The following is a 16471-nucleotide window of genomic DNA, read 5'->3' as shown; positions in this document are numbered from 1 at the left end:
TATGGGATGCTTTTCTCTCATTAAACCATTTTATGTTGGTGATGAAAGTGAGTCGGAGTCATTATTTAACAACTGAGTTCAACATTACACTCAGTGAGGGGTGGGTGCACTCCGAACAAGGCTTGTGCAAAAGAAACTATAAATTTGGCAAAATGTTACCTTTTGTCACTCAATATTGTGGGGCAATAAAATTTGAAGATGTTACTGGGTTAATATTGTTGTTCGTCCTTCATTGTCAAAGATGACCATGGCTTCAAAGTCAAATTGGAGATTGGTGGCTGTGGGTCCGGAAGTGACTGGTGAGGCCAATCCGGGAAGGCTCGCCCACATGTGGGACACAAGTGGGTGGGTGCTGTCGTGGCAGTGGATGCTGCTCAGGCCTTGCGCACTGCATGCTTTTGTTGCGCCTTGATGATGCACCTGACTTCAGCTGCATGGGCTCCTGTGGTGATCTTGCTGTGCCAAGCGTCTCCCACGTGTTGATGTTGACACCCAGGCCTTTGAAGGATGCTTTGAGGCAGTCTTTGTAACGTTTCGTCTGCCCCCTCCCCCCCCAACCCCCCCGACTGAGCGCTTGACCTGACACAGTTCTCCATACAGCAGCTGCTTAGGCAATCGGCTGTTTGGCATTCTGACCACATGTCCAGCCCACCTGGCTTGGGCTTTCAGCAGGAGGGTGTATGCCACTTGATGTGGTGGAATCTGTGGAGACAGCTCAGGTGAAAGTGGTTGAGCTGTTTGGCATGTCTGCTGTAGACAGTCCAGGTCTCGCACGTAAAGGAGGTTGGTAAGGACCACTGGGTTAATAGGAGTGGTGGCCACAGCTAGGTCCCTCCTTTGCTATGCTCTCTCCAGTCCAAGTACACATGAAAAGATGTCTAGTACAATGCTGACTCACCCATAATTTGTGAGGCATTTTCTCTGACATGCAATGCTCATGGATTAGTAAGGATTTAGGGGTTATCAGGGAAAGGAATGAGATTGAAGGATCAGGGATCGTGGAGGTGAGGTCGTGAATGAGTTCATAGGAGCAGTACTTTAAAATACAGTGACTATGTAGAAATGGGGTAAACGATGAGGGATTAGGCCATGGCTACTGCAGCTCCCCAAATTGCAGAATGTCAGAGAAGACACCTGTTCACACTTCTCTGACTGTGGAGGCCACAGCAATGGAGTGACTTGGCTGTGAATGCAAAGCTATTCAAGACAGTGGCATCATATCAAAATGATACTGCTCCACACTACTGAATGACTAAAATAAGAATTGACAATTTATTTAATTCCCATTTTGTGTTAATTTCCCATCCCACATAAATTCTGTAAGAGTAAATTTTATTCCATATCTCATATTTTTGTGCAATTATTTGTGAATTCCACGAAAGAAAATTTCCATGATCTTAATTGGTGTAATTTGTGGCATCATCTGGGAGGCAAGGGCCAACTTGGTTTGGAAAATTTACTCACCCACTCGGGTTTGAGGTTATTACAAAACAGGTGACTTAATTTGTTATTTGACCTAACCCTTTTTGGTATGTTACCTGCAATTTATCTTCATGGTTGGTGTGAGTGTTCGACAGGTGCCTGAATTCCTGAGTAAGACGGAAGCAGTGCTTGACGTGTTCTGGAGAGACAAAGTCTTCAGCTACTTTGATACAACTGTACAGATTGTGTACCTGAAAAGCAGATCCAGTCATTACAACATATTTTTGTTATGCATTTTATTCAATGAAAGGCTGAAGAACAAGCAATAACTTGCAATTCTTTATCCTACTCGAAAAGAGATGGGTCTTAACATTCAAATTTAGTGTCATAATACATAAACGACATCACTTGAGATTGAGACAGACAGTGGAGCTGACCTTTTAAACTACAGTGTCCTGTAGAAATCGTTCGGTGAAGGGATGAAGAACCACACTCTTCAACTTGTATGGAGAAAAAGAATGGCTATAGTGTTTAAATTTCATCCCATGAGCCCGTGCTGCCCAATTACACTTAATTAACCTAGACCACTCCCCCACCCTGGTACATTTCAAATGGTGGGAGGGATCTGCAGCCCCCGGAGGAAATCCACAGAGGGGGAAGAATGTAAAAACTCCTTATGGACAGTGCGATCCTGATTGCTGGCCCTCTAACAACTTTGTCAAACTGCTATGCTAACCGTGCCACCCCAAATGTAATGTAAAAATACATTTTTACCAACTAACTATATCATATCCAAAATATCACAATTTGTCTAAAACTAGGATTACACACAGTAAAACTCTTTATCCTGTTGGTGTTTGAATGGAAGGTTTTCTGGACTTCTTGTTAGTCCAAATTATTCATTTTATTTCACTTTTTTCAGATGTTACACGATACATAATTTGCCAACAAACCCAGTCACTTCCAAGGCGCCATGGAAACTGGGCATTGACAAAGATCATAGCTCACCTTAACACAATATTCCTCTATTTACCATATAACTGATTCCTCAAAGATCTGTTCAACATCCAAGTCTTCAAACCGCTCTTGAGTAGAGAATTTGAAGATTTACAACTATCTAGATAAATAATTTTTCTCGTCTCAGCCCTGAATGAGTCATCCCTATTTTGAGATTGTGACATTTGTTCAGTCAGGAGAATAGTCATCCCTGTATTATTTCACTACAATTCTGTACGATTCCATTAATTTTTCTCATTCTCAGTCCGAGAGTATCGACCTAGATTGCTCAATCACATTTCTCATTGGAATCAATCTAGTGACCCTCTGTAGTGCTTGGATATCCTTGATTATGTATGGAACAACGAATTATACCTCTACCTTATGTGTGTGCCTTCCATGATTTAATTCACAGAAGTACAGATACTATCATCTCTGGGGATCCTTTACCTTTTCCTTCTATAGTTCAAAAGTTCAGATTTATTGACAAGAGTACATACATGACATCACATACAACCCTGAGATTCTTTTTCCTGTGGTCTAGGCAGAATTTCTACTTATCGATAGTGTAAACAAAAACTGTACTCGAGAAATGATATTGTACAAAAAGAGTAATATAAACAAGAAGGAAGTACAAAAACAAATATTCAATAATAAACAATGTGCAAAATAAGAGTTCTTAATTGAGTCTCTGAGAGAGGGATAGCAACTACTTGTGAACTGGTGGTGCAAGTCTTATGGCACCTATACCTCTTTCTTGACGGCAGAAGTGAGAACAGAGTGTGTGCTGGATGGTGCGGATCTTCAATGATTGCTGCAATTCTCCAAAAGCAGGTAGATTTTCTCGAAGGTGGGGAGAGTTTTGGTTGTCATGTACTGGGCTGTGTCTACTACTTTTTGCAGGGGTTTCAACTTAGATGAAGAACCATAGAACGCTACAGCATAGAAAACAGGCCATTCGGCTCCTCTAGTCTGTGCTGACCATTATTCCGCTAGTCCCATTCACCTGCTCCCATTCCATAACCCTGCAGACTGCACCCATCCATGTATCTATCCAATTTATTCTTTTAAAAAAAAATTATTTAAAGTTTTCCATACATGTAATTGATGAACTTTTTAAATAAAAGCAATAATCAAGTTAAAAAAAATTACAATGGTTACATGATGGTTTTTACACCACCCTTACCCTCCCCTCCCTGCCTCCCTATACAAAAAAAATAACGATATATCAGTTATATCTAAAGTATATGAAGTATAGAAAATAAGAATAAAATAGCTTCCTGGATTGCTTGAAGGATTGATTCGCATACTGGGATCCCACAGTATTTATGGCCATTTCAGTGAAGAAGATTAACACGTGTCTCAAGAGGCTGGAAGTACATTCTTGCATATTTATCCCTAAACGGGCTCCAAATTTGCAAAAAGGTAGCGTATTTATTTCTTAACTCACCTCCCATGTGGGACGTAATGTGTTTCAGATCACTTAATGAAGCAGAGGCAATGGATTATAAAGGGTGGGGTTATTTACACTACTTTACCATACTAATTTAAAAGGGTATGATTTTAAGAGAAAGAAAACATTTATTTTGTGCTTTTTATAACTTTAGAATTCCCAAATGCGGTAGTGCATTCATTCATTTTTGCAATGTTAAAAAAGAGTGCTGGTAAAGAAGAAATGAAATGTTAAGAACTTGAAGAAGCCGCTAAAGGTGGCAGATAAATAAATCCACCTGAAAACCTTATGGTGCAAACAGAGACTTTTGATTGGAGATGAACAAGGTAGAGTGGAAAAAAGACTTAGATTTATATAGTATTTTCAAAAGCAACAAGTTCAGTTACCACTTTCCTTCTTTTCTAAATCTAAAGTTCATTCTTTTAAATATGAATATTCAATCCAACCAAAACCTTGCCTGATCAATGGAGTCTATTGCTCTTTGACACATCTTACCTGGTGAGGTGCTCCAGCTGGAATGAAGACAGCATCACCCAAGAATTGTACAATGGCCCAGCCCTGCACACCATACTCCTCATACAGCCGTTTCCGGAGGATCTGGTCTAAGTACCAACTCTGGTCATGAATAGGGTCATGATCAGGGGGGTTATCTTGACCTTGCTCTTCCGACACCTAGCGTAGAATTGAGCATAAAAATGCCACATTTATTCAATTTTATTTTATCAACGTGACCAAGGCACAGTAATCCAAAATAAAGAAAGATAAACTGGAAAAGGAAGAACTTGACTGACATTTAAGCCCCTTTCACACTGGCACCATATCCTAGTAATTAATGGCCAACGTACTGGTTAAGAGTCCAGTGTGAACCCTTGCGAATCAGCACACAGGGGTTAAATCACCCTGGGATGGAATGCCTAGGTAGACTGTATCATCCTCAGGGTCATATGATGCCTGTGTGCCGACTAGGCCAGCATGAAAGGGTCACGGACCATCCAGGAACAAAGTAGAGACGCGTTGATGACGTTTTTGTGTGAGTGCAGGAACATGAAGGAAACAAAAGATTCAAAAGGTATAAACTTTGTACTCAATTCACTAAATCTTGATCAATGTATTATGATCTTGTATTTAAACAAAATTAATCATGCCTAATTAGAACATAATTAAGTATTATGTACAGCACAGTATGAGCCCTTCAGCCCCTGTTGTTGTGCCAACCTAAACAATTTATAAAGAACCATAGGAAAGTGATAGTGGTAATAAAACACATAGGCACACAATTTATAAGACCGTGGGAAAGTTGCAGTGAGAGAATCAGAATTTATTGTCATGAACAAATCATGAAATTTGATGTTTTGCGGCAACATCATAGGGGCAAACATTCATATTATAACCACCTTACTATTAAAGAGTAAAAATAATAGTTCACAAAAAATAAGGCAGACTTTGGTTCATTGATTATTTAGGAATCTGATGGCAGAGGGGAAGAATCTGTCCTTGTGCCATTGAGTGCTTGTCTTTAGGCTCCTAAATCCTTTTTCCGATGGTAGCAAGGTGAAGAGGGCATGGCCTGGGTGGTGGGGGTCTTTGAGGAAAGAGGCTGTTTTTTAAAGATTTTTTGAGAGAGCAATGGCAGATCTGGCCTCCCAGAATTCCAAGTGGCAGAGAAATTCCTGCACGAGTTCTCTGTACAGACAGCCCTTTCTCTGCCACATGGAATTCTGGGAGGGGAGGTCCACCATATCCTTTTCTCTCAGAGATTTTCCCACGGTCTTTATAAATTGTGTGCTTGTGTGTTTTATTGCTGCTACCACTTTTCCATGGTCTTTTATAAATTTATAAAGGTGTATGTAGGTCAGCACAAGAACTGTGGCTGAAGGGCTCATTCTGTGCTGTGCATAATGCTTAATTATGTTACAGAACAATACAGCACTGTACATGCCCTTCGGCCCTCGATGTGTGCCGACCCATATATTCCTTCCTATAAAGCAAGTACTAAACCCTCCCTACCCCATAACCCTCTATTTTCTTTCATCCTTGTGTCTGTCTAAGAGTCTCTTAAATGCCCCCAATGTTTTTGCTTCCATCACCATCCCTGGCAAGGCATTCCAGGCCCCCACAACACTGTGTAAAAAAAACTTACCCCTGATGTCTCCCCTAAACTTCTCACCCTTAACTTTGTATGTGTTCTCTGGTGTTTGCTGATCCTGCCTGGGAAACAGGTGCTAGCTGTCCATCCTATCTATGCCTCTCTTAATCTTGTAGATCTCTATCATGTCTCCTCTCATCCTTCCATGTTCCAAAGTGAAAAGTCTCAGCTCTGCTAACCTTGCCTCATAAGATTTGTTTCCCAATCCAGACAACATCTTGGTAAATCACCTCTGCTCCTTCTCCATAGCTACCACATCCTTCCTATAATGAGGTGACCAGAGTGGAACACAAGTGTGGTCCTACCAAAGATTTGTAGAGTTGTAACATGACGTCTCTACTCCTGAATTCGATCCCCCTATTAATGATTCCCAGCATCTCATAGGCCTTCTTAACAATCCTATCAACCAGTGAGACGACCTTGAGGGATGTATGGATTTGGACCCCAAGGTCCCTCTGTTCATCCACAATCTTAAGTAACCGACCATTACCCGTGTACTCAGCCTTCTGGTTTGTCCTTCCAAAATGATCACCTCACACTTATCCAGACTAAAATCCATCTGCCACTTTTCTGCCCAACTCTACATCCTGTCTACATCTTCGACAACCTTCAGCTCCATCCACCACTCCTCCAACCTTCGTGTCATTTCCAAACTTACTGACCCATCCTTCCGCCTCTTCATCCAGGTCATTTATAAAGAGCAGGGGTCCCAGAACAGATCCCTGCAGCGCACCACTAGTCATCGATCTTCAGACAGACAACTTTCCTTCCACTACTACTCTCTGCTTTCTTCCCACAAGCCAATTTTTTATACACACAGCCAAGTTTCCACTGATTCCTTGCCTCATGACTTTCTGGATGAGTCTCTCATGGGGAACCTTGGCAAATGTCTTGTTAAAGTCCATGTAGACCACATCTACTGCCCTACCCTCATCAATTCCTTTTGTCATCTCCTCAAAAAACTCATTTAGACTTGTGAGGCATGACCTTCCCTTCACAAAGCCAAGCTGACTATCCTTGAGTAGACTGTACTTCTCCAAATGCTCACAGATCCTGGCCTTAAGAATCCCCTCCATTAGTTTAACAACACGGACATAAGACTCACCGGTCTATAATTTCCAGGATTCTCCCTATTATCCTTTTTAAACAAGGGGCCTACATTTCCCATTCTCCAATCCTATGGCACCTCCCCTGCAGCCAAAGAGGATTCAAAGATCATCACTACTGCCCCAGCTATCTCTTCTCTCACTTCACATAGAGCCTGGTGTATATCGTGTCCGGCCCAACGGATTTATCAATCTATTTTTATAAGATCCAACATTTCCGCTTCCTTAATCTCCACATTGTTCAGCACACAGGCCTGTTCAATTTCAACTTCAACCTGATCAAGGTCCTTTTCTTTTGTGAATACTGATGCAAAGTATTCTTTAGAACCTTGTCATCCTTCTGTTCTTCACATACACATAGAATGCCTTGGGGTTCTCTTTAATTCTACATGCCAATGCCTTCTCATGCCCCCTTCTAGCTCTCCTAAATCCTTTCTTAAGCTCCTTCCTGGCTACCATATACTTTTCATGAGCCCTTACTATTTCCTGCTTCCTATATTTAATGTATGCTTCCTTCAACCTCTTGACTAAGTTGCCTGACCAGTTTCGCCAGCCACAGTTTCCCTTTCCTACCATCTTTTCCTTGCCCCAGTGGGACAATTAGTCTAATTAGTTATAATTAGGCATGATTAATTTTGTTTAAATACAAGATCATAATTAGCAGATCATAATTTAGACATCACCGGAGGAGAATAGGTGCCCCTCTCCCTGGGGACGTGAGCATGCAAGGATGCAGAAAACTATCCTTGAGTAGACTGTACTTCTCCAAATGCTCATAGATCCTGTCCTTAAGAATCCCTTCCATTAGTTTACACACCACTGACGTAAGACTCACCGGTCTATAATTTCCAGGATTCTCCCTATTATCCTTTTTAAACAAGGGGCCTACATTTCCCATTCTCCAATCCTATGGCACCTCCCCTGCAGCCAAAGAGGATTCAAAGATCATCATCAACAGTGGTCCAGTGTGAACATCAAAAAGGGCTTCTTTAACTGGTTCACTGAACGACCAATTTACAGTTTAGCTAGTGTGAATAACAATAGCTAGATTGCATTTTCGAAAATTTTCTTATAAGTTAGATTTGTGATGAAAGTATTGAAATTAGAATATAGAACAGAAATCAAAATTAAAGTGAAATTAAATGTTACAGCATCACAAGACATATGAAACATAGGAAAGTACTGCCATGACAAAGCCACAGATAAGTTTACCAGAATAATTTGTGGGGGTAAGAGAAAAGATAAAAAATGGAAGTAAATCTGAAGAAAAGGCATCCAATTATCCTTTTCTCCAGTTAATCATTATGTGTTAACAAGGATGATAACATTTAAACATGGAGAGCATCACACTGTGCTCTTCTGAATAAAAACAAACGTGTCACAACTCTGCATTTGATTAATTAACTGTATATTATAGCTTTAAAAGGTCAGACAAAGGTGGTGAGATCGTGTTATGCGAAGAAATTTCAAACAGTAATTGTGATTTCAATGAAGGACTTCAAAACATGCCAACAAGATTGAAGCAGGGATGGTTAGATCTCAGAGAATTAAACATGTACATTTGTCAACAAATAATATGAGCTGGATTTCCATAATTTCCAGAAGCAAAACTAAATGCAAGATGCAGTAGTGAGTAAAACCTGGTTTCATAAACAAACAATTAGAAAATAGATTTTCATTGTAGAATGTTGGTAGACATTGTGTTTAGTACAGCCAAGGAAACTCAATTATTGCGATAAGGTGATTAAGGAAAATTAGGTTGGATTAGGTTAATAATTTCCCGATGGGCCCAACACTTGGTTATTCTAAGATGCCCAAATGTGAAAACAAATCTGCATAATCTGCATTCTAAGAATGTGGGAGCTAAAAAAAAGTCAATAAAATCATTGAGAGAGAAGATAAAAACAAGAAATGCAAGAAAGCGAGGTGGTGCTAAAAATTTACTGTGATCAAGTTGAGCAATAAAATCACATAATTGTACAGCATGGAAACAGGCCATTTGTCCAGTACTTGGTCCATAACTCTCTCTGCCCAAGTGATTTAAGGCACTTCTTAAATGCTGTCAGTGATTCAGCTTCAACCACGCTTTCAGGCAGTGCTTTCCAGGTACAATTAGTGGAATCTAGTCACCAAGGTATAGAAAGGATGTGCTGGAGAAGGCGGAGGAGTTTCACCAGCAAATAACGAAAGACTGGAGAAGCGAGGCCATTTTCCCCTGATGGTTAAGATGGGACATGATTGAGGTATACAAAATTAGGAGGGTATTGATTGGGAAGCCTATAAGACACTTTCTCCCCCTATTGAATATGAAGTACTATCTTGAATTTTGAAATCCAAAAATTATCATGTTGATATGAGAATACAGAAAGAAGAAGGGAAAATGCTAAAGTACATGAGTCTTTTAAGGTGTTATCTATTGCAGTCAACTTTGGTAAGGTTAAGGGGGAACAGTTGAAGAATTTACAGATAAAAAATATATTTAGGATTTCAGTCCGTAGCTCCCCTTATCCGTAGCGACTAGTGCAATGCCTTTACAGTGCCAGTGATCAGGACCAGGGTTTGAATCCTGTGGTCTTTGTAAGGAGTTTGTATATTCTTCCCGTGTCTGCGTTGGTTTTCCTGGGAGCTCCAGTTTTCTCTCATCATTCAAAACGTAATGGGGGTGTAGGTTAATTGGGTGTACAATGGGCAGCACAGACATGTGGACTGAAATGACTTGTTACTGTTCTGTATATCCAAATTAAAATAAAAGCCCAAAAGGCTTTTTAGACCAGCCATTCTCAACAGGGCCATATACCCACCCCTGGGGGCCATAGCACATTTAAGGGGACTGACGGACTGAAACCTTAAATATTTTCTGATGTAGTCAGCAGGAGAGAAGTACAAAGGAAACCAACTAAAACTTGACTGCTTCACAGGGAAGGGGGCCCATAAACTGAGCAGGTTCCGGGGAAGGGTGGGCGCCATAGCCAAAAGATTGAAAATGGTTGCTTTACACCAGTCGTTTTCAATCTTTTTCTTTCCACTCACACAGCACTTTAAGTATTCCCTATGCCATTGGTGCTCTGTGATTAAGGTGGTATGTGGATGGAAAGAAAAAGTTTGAAAACCACTGTTTTAATTGTACCTAATTGACTCGTTATGTACACGGTTTCATAACTCCAAAGGAAATGGGCCAATGACAAATTTTCTCAAGCAAAATAGTTCAGTAACAATTGGGTCTAGAGCAGTGGTTCTCACCCTTTCTTTTTCCACTTACATACCACCTTAAACAATCCCTTACTAATGAAAAGGTTTGAAAACCACTGTTTTAGATGTTTAATCAGCTCACCTTTCTCAGCAGCTCTCTAATCTTTTCAGCATCTTTTGCTGCATAGATGTGCCAGAGTGCACCTGCTTTCTCTTTGCTTTTGTGGATTCTTTTCTTTGTCACCTCATCCACATCACCTTCTTCTATGGTCTTCATTACCTCTGATCACATATAGAATAATAATGCAATGATACACAATAGAGGACATTCAGTATAAACAAAATATTATGCGATATTATTCAGAAACAACATTACGAAAAACAATGCAGAAGATACTGAGATAACGGAAAGACTGAGATAACGGAAAGACTGAGATAACGGAAAGACTGAGATAACGGAAAGACTGAGATAACGGAAAGACTGAGATAACGGAAAGACTGAGATAACGAAAAGACTGAGATAACGAAAAGACTGAGATAACGGAAAGACTGAGAAAGTTATACATTTTGAGGGACCGAATTGCAGACTGAGACTTTGGCAACAAAAGGTATAGCCAGTAGCAATGTAAAAAGCCACTGAAGAATTTAAATATGGAGCTGAGATTTAAATTGGCTAAGACTAAGAGCAGAGTTAGGACAACAGATTAAGTGATAAAGCAGGACAAAGAAAGAATAGCCAAGCTTCATGCACCTCAAAATGACATAGGGTGGAAGATGGCAAGATCACAAGACAAGGATTAAACAGGTTTATCTGAGGGTGAGGCATTGCATGGGATGCAACTTCCCTGTTGAGTTGACGGACTGATGCAGGTTAGGCTCTATAAAAGCCAGTTATGTCTGCAACAATAAGCTTGTGTTCTGTCATGCTGACTTTGTAATCAAGTATTGCAAATGGTTAAACAATGAAAAATATAGACACTACATTACAACAAAATTTGAATTTCAATTCTTAGTTTGATTCAATTTGCAAAGATTCACCATTGTTTTATTTAAATTAAATATAGTGCCAAACCTCCATCCAGTTAGTTGTGTAGCACAATATTGATGAAACATTGAGTATTTTTTGTATTTTAGATGACTAAGAATCTTAATCTTCATTATTTAATCACCTGAAATATTATTAAACAAACAAAATATAATAGAGATACAAGAAAAATTATGAAGGAAACATTCTCATGTTCTGCTTTCTCAAAAACTAACTCAAGATTCCAACTGAGTAAATAGAAAAGTTTTCCTGTGCGAGACAATGAACACTACATTGCAGCTTTTGAGAATCAAACACAACTTTAAATAAAGTGTTATCTGCTTGGGTTTTCTCCGGAAGCTCCGGTTTCTTTCCACCATTCAAAAAAGGTTGTAGGTCGAGTGGGTGGCACGGGCTCGTAGGCCGAAAGGGCCTATTACCATGCTGTATGTCTAAATTTAATATAAAAACAGGAAAGGTCAGGCAGCATCTGTGGAGAGTGTTACTTTTTATTATAAGTGGAAAAGTCAGAAATCAAGTTTCAAGCTGCAGGAAGAGTGAAAAGATTATAGAGAACAAAAGGAAGGTCTGCTACACAATGTAATCTGGCAGCAGTACCAGCTGAAAGCTAATGCATATTCAAAAGATTATGCAAGTAGGTGATGATAAATAAAATCTGAAATTACCAGAGGCAGACACAAAATACTGTCTGAAATATAAAATACACAAGCAGGAATGGCCAGTTTCTAACAATGTTAAGCCCTGAATGTGGCAAATTATCAAGTTTGCAGCCAAGGTTTGGTTTTATGATCTTCATCAAAACAAGGTAGGAGGCCAAAACAGACTGGGAATGGGATGGAGAATTAAAATTACAGGCAACTGGAAGCTCACCCTTGCTGACTGAACAGAGGTGTGCTGTAAAGCATTCCCCCTTCTGCATTTGATTTCCCCAAATGAAGAGACCACCATATTGTGAGCACTGAATGTAGTATACTGAATTGGTAGTACAAGTAAATTGCTGCTTCACCTGAAAAGATGGGAGAGTAATGTGGTAGTTAGGTTACTGGATCCGTATCCAGAGTTCTAAACCACTGATTAAGAGACAAGAGCTTTAATTGAACTGTGACACCTTCAGAATTTCAAACCAAATAATTAAATAAATTGGAAACAAACAAAAAAACTAGCTGCAGTATGATTCATCTGCCAGACTGTCATAACACACACTTGCTTCATTAACATCCTTCAGTGAAGGAAATTTGCCACTGACAAAGCTGGCCAATAATTGACTCCAGCCCTACCAATGTGGATGGGCTTCTACTGTTCTTTAGTTCTGGGGAATTAAGTATGGACAATAAATATGAGTATTGTATATACCTGATGGGTACTTGAGAAGATGTTGTGAAAGAGTGGGTTTGGGAGATGAAAGTATGCTAAAAGGGGGGAAAACAAAATGCATCCAGTGGGATGATTACACTGGAAGTACTGGAAATGACAGAGGATGAGTCACAGAATGAGAAGGTTGGTCACAGGTGAGGACATGAAGCATTATGCAAGTTCTGTATGAGAGTAGGAAGCCACACCAACAGTTTCATCAATATATTAGAAAAAGACATGAGGAAGGACTTGAATAAGGAATCTTCAATGCATCACAGAGTCAGGTACATCTTAGACCCACATGGGTCCCATGCTTTTATTGGAAGTGAGTAAAGGAGAAGTTGCTCAATATGAGAATGACTTCAGCCAGACAAAGCCATACACCAATGGTAGGGAAATTATTGGAGAAAATTCTAAGGGACAGGATTCATGTACATTTTGAAAATCTGGGGATGATCAAGAATAGTCAGTATAGCATTTTTGGGGGAAAATTCCTGTCTCACTAATTGAATTTTTTTTTGAGGAGGTAATGAAGATTGGTGAAGGCGGTGTGCTATATTGTTCATACAGACTTCAGCAATTCATTTAACAAGGTCCCACAAGACAAGATTTCCATGAAGGTACATGGGATCCAAGGTAATTTGGCCAATTATGTACAAAATTGGTATGTGCTACAAGGCAGTGAATAGTCGTAGGATACCTTTACATTGGAATTCAGTAACCAGTGACTTGGTATTGCAAGGACTGGTGCTGCAGCCTTTGCTGGCTGTGAATATAGGAGGCATGATTTGTGAACTTGTAGATAACAAAAGTTGATGGTATTGTGGATAGTGACTAAGCCTGCAGCAGGATACAGATGAGATGAACAGCTGAACAGATCTTTGGAGATGGTGTTTAATCCTGATAAACCAAGGTGAAGCATTTTGGCATATCAAAAATGGATGGGAAATGTACAGTAAATGGGAGGGAACTAAGTTGATGAACAGAAAATTCATGGGCTTCAAGTCTAGTTCCCTGAAAGTAGCAACACAGGTAGGAAGGGTGTAGGACAAATATGGCATGCTTGTATCATATGTCAGGGAACAGAATATGTTATGCTGCAATTTAAAACACTAGTTGGACCCGACCTGCAGCGTTGCGTGCAGTTCTTTCGGAACTGGATAGAGGATGCGAGTGCCCTGGTGAAATTCCAGGTGAAATTCACCAGGATGTGCCTATATTGGAGGATATTAGTTATTGGGAGCAAAAGGGCTTGTTTTCCCTGGAATGGAGGAGGCCAAGGGCTGAGGTGATGTGGGATGTAAAATTATATGACATAGATTGGGTAAATTGAATCTTTTTTCCATGGTAGGAGTATAAAAAACAAATAAAATTTAGCTTAGCACTTGGCAAGATTAAGACATAGTCTTAATGTGAGGGACAAGAAGGATAGAATTGATGCAATGAGCTGAATGGGCCAGTGTGCTGTAGGACTCAATATCTCTCTGACTCTAAAGAATGGTCATAGTTGAGGGCCTCTGTTCTCAGAAGAAACAAAGAACGCCCAAACTAACCTGGTGTCAAAAAGAAGAGTTGAAGGATTAGACATCCATTGCTCAGTTCGGGTCAGAAAACTGTAAAATATTTAGTGGTGGAGAGAGTCTAAAGTGTCAAGGATCTAGATGGGCAGTGACTAGATGAAGGAAGAAATAGGGTCAAGGTGGAAAGATAGATTTTATGGGATACCAGCAGGCTGACACAATTGGCCTGCAGGGTATGACCCATTTGTAGATTTTGAGAAGGAGTTAAGTTGTGCATGGTTGGGGACAATAGGGCTGGATCTGTGTAGGAAGATCTCAGAGAAAATGAGGACAGTAGCTTTTTAGTATCGCCAAGGCTAGGTCTAGTGTGGTTGGCACTCAACTATGCAAGAATGGTTTACCCAACAAAACATGGCTCTAGTTAGCATATTTGATAACAGTTATTGTTGGTTCTTAGAGAGTAAGTAGAGTGTTGCACATTCAGGAGTGTAGGCTAATGTAGGTAAGAGAATGGCTAACAAAGGACATTGGGATTTTACAATGTATAGCTCTGGAAAGGATAGTGGCTGTAGTCCATATGGTTTGGAAATTCTAACTAAGAAGGCAGTGGAAGAAAAACACAAGATATTGGGGTTGGAATTCACTGAGGTGGGAATGGAGGATGAGGCAGAGCTTTGGTTGAGGACTGGAGGCTGGGAACCAGCGGGAGATCAAAAGGGACAGAACAAAAAGATAGATTAGAAGAGTGTTTGAATTTAAGTTTAATTCTAGCATTTACAGACTCTGCTTTTGAGAAATATAGATCCAAGAAATCAGCTAGGGTTAATAGATAGATGTTATTATTAGATTAATAATAATTACTCCTAGTAGGACAGAGTGAGCACAATTTGAATCAAAATCAGAATGAAGAATTGGCCCAAGATATAAATTTGAGCTTTTCTAAATTTCCTGACAGACAGATTGCAGCAAAGATAGAAATGAACTTGCGTGATAGAGAAGGACCTCTTGACCTTTTAAGCCTGAGCACATAAAAACTGAAAAACACAATTCTCTATTTTCCAGAGAGAGAAATTGTTAAATATCAGAGATTGGTTGTTACTCAACGAAAAACAACTATTTTCAGTCAAATTTAGAAATGTGCCACCACCACCTGATCTTATGAGCAATGGAGAAAATAAATGAGAAAAGTTACAGCAATGAACTCTATGCCTCAAAAACAATGAAAATACACAGACCTGCTACTCCACTGTTATCTGTATCTGTGGAGGAGAAAATTCATCATGTGACTAAAACAATGAATTCAATTATTTTCACCCCTTAACCAAAAACATCCCACATCTTTACTCAATTTAGGCTTAGGTAACAAGTTTCCCAACTAATTCACTGCCTGTAGATCAGCCTGTTAAATAGTCAGAACCAAAATTTATTGTCCTTGTTTGCAGCAGCATCTTCGTGGAAACGTTCACATTATTATAACCATCTCACAACATTATTGTAAAAATAATAGCATACAAAAAGAAAGGTGGTGTCTATGGTCCACTGATCATTCAGGAATCTGATGGCGGAGGGGAAGAACCTGTCCTTGTGCTGTTGAGTGCTCCTCTTTAGGCTCCTGTATCTTTTTCCCTGATGACAAGAGTAAAGAGGGAATGGCCTGAGTTGTGGGGGTCTCTGAGGATAGAGGCTGCTTTAAGATACCCCTTCACGTTGATGTCCTCGATGGAGTGAAGTCTGGTGCCCGTGATGTCGCAGGCTGAGTTCACAACCTTCTGAAGTTCATTCTTGTCCTGAGAGTTAATGCCTCCATACCAGGCATTGATGCAACCAGCCAGAATGCTCTCAGGATATATTTCAAATTCTCCCTTTGCAAAGGTTCTGGTATTTAGCCGTACAGTGCCACAGGTAACAGCCAGTACCTCAGCAGAGTCATGATTATTCCTGGGTTTGCCTTGATCTTGCTACATGGGCATACAATATCCATTATGTCTTAAAGTTGATTCTATGATTTATCAAAATTAATCGTTTCCCAATACTAATTCTGCACTTTTGATAATCTATTCACTCGGATGAATAAATGATTTGCAAGTCAAACCCAATAGTAAAATCTCCCAACCGAACAGACAGCCCACAATCATGACGGATTAAAAAGAAAACAAAGTTGTAGAGTTCAACCACAAACATCAGAGCCATTGAGTTACAGTTATGTCATATTCTGCTTTAATTAATTGAAAATGTAGCATT

General features: G+C 39.9%; 1 protein-coding gene across 2 annotated transcripts in view; it reads right to left on the bottom strand.

Annotated features, from left to right (window-relative positions):
* Window positions 1–16471, bottom strand: part of LOC138743673 (lysine-specific demethylase 3B-like) — a 189182-nt gene that overhangs the window by 3819 nt on the left and 168892 nt on the right. The window contains exons 23-26 of one of the 2 annotated variants that reach the window (XM_069899246.1): window positions 15466–15489; window positions 10455–10594; window positions 4367–4543; window positions 1539–1673 (exon numbers count right to left, since the gene is read on the bottom strand). In XM_069899246.1, the coding sequence (XP_069755347.1) occupies window positions 1539–1673; window positions 4367–4543; window positions 10455–10594; window positions 15466–15489 (476 nt within the window). The other variant, XM_069899247.1, reaches the window with a different exon arrangement.

The sequence above is a fragment of the Narcine bancroftii genome, chromosome 9 (genome assembly GCF_036971445.1).
Source record: "Narcine bancroftii isolate sNarBan1 chromosome 9, sNarBan1.hap1, whole genome shotgun sequence".
NCBI classification, from domain to species: Eukaryota; Metazoa; Chordata; class Chondrichthyes; order Torpediniformes; family Narcinidae; genus Narcine; species Narcine bancroftii.
This window is presented reverse-complemented; position numbering and strand designations above follow the sequence as displayed.